Here is a 3165-nt window from a genome sequence, read left to right as displayed (position 1 = left end):
ATGCCTTATTATTCCAAAGGCACTGGGAGACCATCGATCAGGATGATCTCCTTGCCAAAATCTCTTCCATCTTTTCTCAAAACACAGATTCCTCCAGAGCTGAACAAAACTACTATCACTTTGATTCTAAAAGTGAGTTCCCCTCAAACTATAAAGCAATTCAGGCCTATAAGTTTGTGCACCACCACCTATAAGGTTGTCACCAAAATCTTGGTCAACAAACTAAGACCCCTTCTCAACTCCATGATCTCTCCAAATGAGAATAGCTTTCTCCCAGGAAGAGGGGTGAACTATATTGTAGCCTCTGAAATTCTTCACTCTATGAGAATCAAGAAGGAAGCCAAAGGTTTCTTTGCCACCAAGATTGATTTAGAGAAAGCATATGACTCACTGGAGTGGGATTTCATCCTTAAAGCTCTCTGCCACCATGGCTTTGATGAGGACACAAGAAAACTTATCATGAGTTGTGTATCCTTTACCTCTTCTTCTGTCATGTTCAATGGTCCTACATCTTTCTTTAATGCTTCAAGGGGAATCAGACAAGGAGATCCAATATCCCCCTACTTATCTATCCTTTGTATGGAATTATTCTCAGAGATGATTGTTGATGCATGCTCTTCTGGGAGTTGGGACCCCATCTTCATTCCTAGATCTTCCCTCACTATCTCTCATCTACTATCTGCTGATGACATTATGTTATTTAGGGTTGCAACCCCTCAAAATGCTGCACATATTATGCAAATACTAGATGACCACTCTCTTTCTGGGTTGAAGATGAACCCTGCTAAAAGCAAGCTCTATTTCTCCAAAAATACAAAACATGATATCATTTCCCAAATTTCCTCCACTTTTGGGGTTCAACAAACCCCTGATCTTGGAACTTACTTGGGCTTTCCTCTCTGTGACAGAAGGCCTTCCAAGGCTGCTCTATCATACATCATCCAGAAGGTGCAGGGGAGACTTAGCCAATGGAAGGCTAAGTATTTATCCAAGGCTGGAAGGACTGTTTTGATTAACTCAACCCTTAACTCCATCCCCCTCTACTCTATGCAATGCCTTGCTCTGTAGAAACCTATTCTAAAAGCCTTGGACTCCTGTTTAAGAAACTTCTTCTGGGGCTCTAATTTAAACTCTAAGAAACTTCCTATGGTGGCTTGGCAGAAAATCTGTGCTCCTAAAGATCTTAGGGGTTTGGGAATTAGAAGTACTGCCATTGTCAACTCTGTAAGCTATGCTGGAAAATACATTCATATGATAATCTTGCTTCCAAAGTCATCTTTCACAGATATGTGGCCAATAGAGAAACCCCCAAAAAGTTCAATCAAGGATCTTATATCTGGCAAGATATGGGAAAAGGGTGGAACTTATTTAATGACACATCTGCTTGGGTGGTGGGCATGAACTCTAAGCTGTCTTTCTGGTTTGATTCATAGTGCTCTCTAGGTATTCTTAGGCATCTTGTTCAAGGTCCTCTCTCCCCCTCTGAGGAGCGCTTGTGTGTAGGACAGGTGGCTAGTCAGGGAAAGTGGGACTTCTCTGTCATCTCCTTCCAACTCCCTCAATCAATTGTGACAATAATATACTCAGTGAAAATTTTTCACTCTTCCCAGGATCAGCTCATTTGTGCTAATGTAAGTGGAGAATCCTTCCAAGCCACTACCCTTTACAGAAAGATCTGGCTAGCCCAAAACCCCTTGGCCACCCAAAATGAATTCTGGGGTGTAATTTGGAATGCCCAAATCCCTCCAAAATTCAAACGTTTTTTCTGGCAAGCTTGTCATAGTGTTATATCCACAAGAGAAGCCATCCATATCAGAGGCTAGCCTTCCCCCCCCCCCCTACTTGCCCTCTTTGTCAAACAGTTAATGCATCAGCCTACCATGTTTTAAGACATTGCACCAGAGCTTTAGAGGTCTGGAATTCCCTTGATCATCCTCCATGGGATGATGGACTTCAATTCAAGGAGTGGATATCTCTCAATCTTTCATCCCCCTAACCACTGGTGTTACCCCATGGCCAGTTGTTTTTGCCTTCTCCTACTGGACTATATGGAAGAGAAGGAACTCCTAGGTCTTTAACCAGAAAAATACTTCCCTAAATGATGCCTTAAAATATGTCAAGTGGCTTGTTGCAGAGTTCTTCTATGCTCAACCTTTTTCTTTACCCCAAAACCCTTTAGTCAAAATAACCCATCCCTACCAAAACACTCAGTTTCTAGTTAGAGTAGATGCATCCTTCAATTCCAACTCTCTTCAAGTGGGAATAGTTGCTTTATGCTTTCTCAGGAGTGGAAAGGGGGTTTCATTATGAAATCCACTATGGAGGATGCCAATTTAGCTGAATTTGTAGCTGTCATTGTGAGTTTATCTTGGATCAAATAGAGAGGATGGGAGGATGTCACTATCATTACTGATTCTAGGACTGTTGTCAATGGTATTGGTGATAAACAAAAAATCAGGGACAAATATTTTAATTTGTCTACTGTCTGCAAGGAGTACATATCAGAGGGGAAGGTGAAGAGTATTCAGTGTCTCCCAAGAGAGGCAGTCCGGTAGGCCCATCTCATGGCACACCAAGTTGGTCTAATGCCCGGAGGAAATGGTGTGCTATGGAATCTAGCCGCAAGCCCATTCTCTGATTGTAATAGTACTAGTATGAGTAGTATTATCAACTTACTTTTTGAACCATTTATGTTTTCATGTAATTCTGATGGCCTCCTTGTGCCATATGAGTATATGACTTTAACTGTAATGTACTACCTAACCTCCTTCATGAGGACTAAGTAATCTATTTGCACCTTTTTAACCAAAAAAAAAAAAAAAAAATAAAAAAAATTCAACCTGTTCACCTTATTTTCACTTATTTAAGGTGTAATCAGATAAGTTCAGTTAAGTTTAGATAATTTCAATTCAGGAAAAATAAGTTCTGATAAGGGTTACCCAAGTATAAATTACAACTAAAATAAGTTTTAATAAGGTCTAATAAGTTCAAGTAAGTTCAGATAAGTTCAAATTAGTGAAATCAGGTAAATAGAACACCCTATCCTAAGTTCCAATATGTTTTAATTAAATTAAATAAGTTCAAACATGTTTAATAAAATTATATTAAATATTATATAAATAGTAATATTATAGTTATATTAGTATTACAATTTTATTTTTTGTT

General features: G+C 39.2%; 1 protein-coding gene across 1 annotated transcript; it reads left to right on the top strand.

Annotated features, from left to right (window-relative positions):
• Positions 1–2555, top strand: LOC110699850. Its single transcript, XM_021877361.1, has 4 exons — positions 1–948; positions 1069–1339; positions 1444–1631; positions 2382–2555. Exons 1-4 carry the CDS (start codon positions 1–3, stop codon positions 2553–2555), a joined length of 1581 nt encoding a protein of 526 aa, XP_021733053.1.
• Positions 2556–3165: the final 610 nt, after the last annotated feature.

The sequence above is a fragment of the Chenopodium quinoa genome, unplaced genomic scaffold, assembly GCF_001683475.1.
Source record: "Chenopodium quinoa cultivar QQ74 unplaced genomic scaffold, ASM168347v1, whole genome shotgun sequence".
Classification (NCBI taxonomy): Eukaryota; Viridiplantae; Streptophyta; class Magnoliopsida; order Caryophyllales; family Amaranthaceae; genus Chenopodium; species Chenopodium quinoa.
The sequence above is the reverse complement of the archived record's forward strand: the minus strand, read 5'-3'. Positions and strand labels throughout refer to the sequence as shown.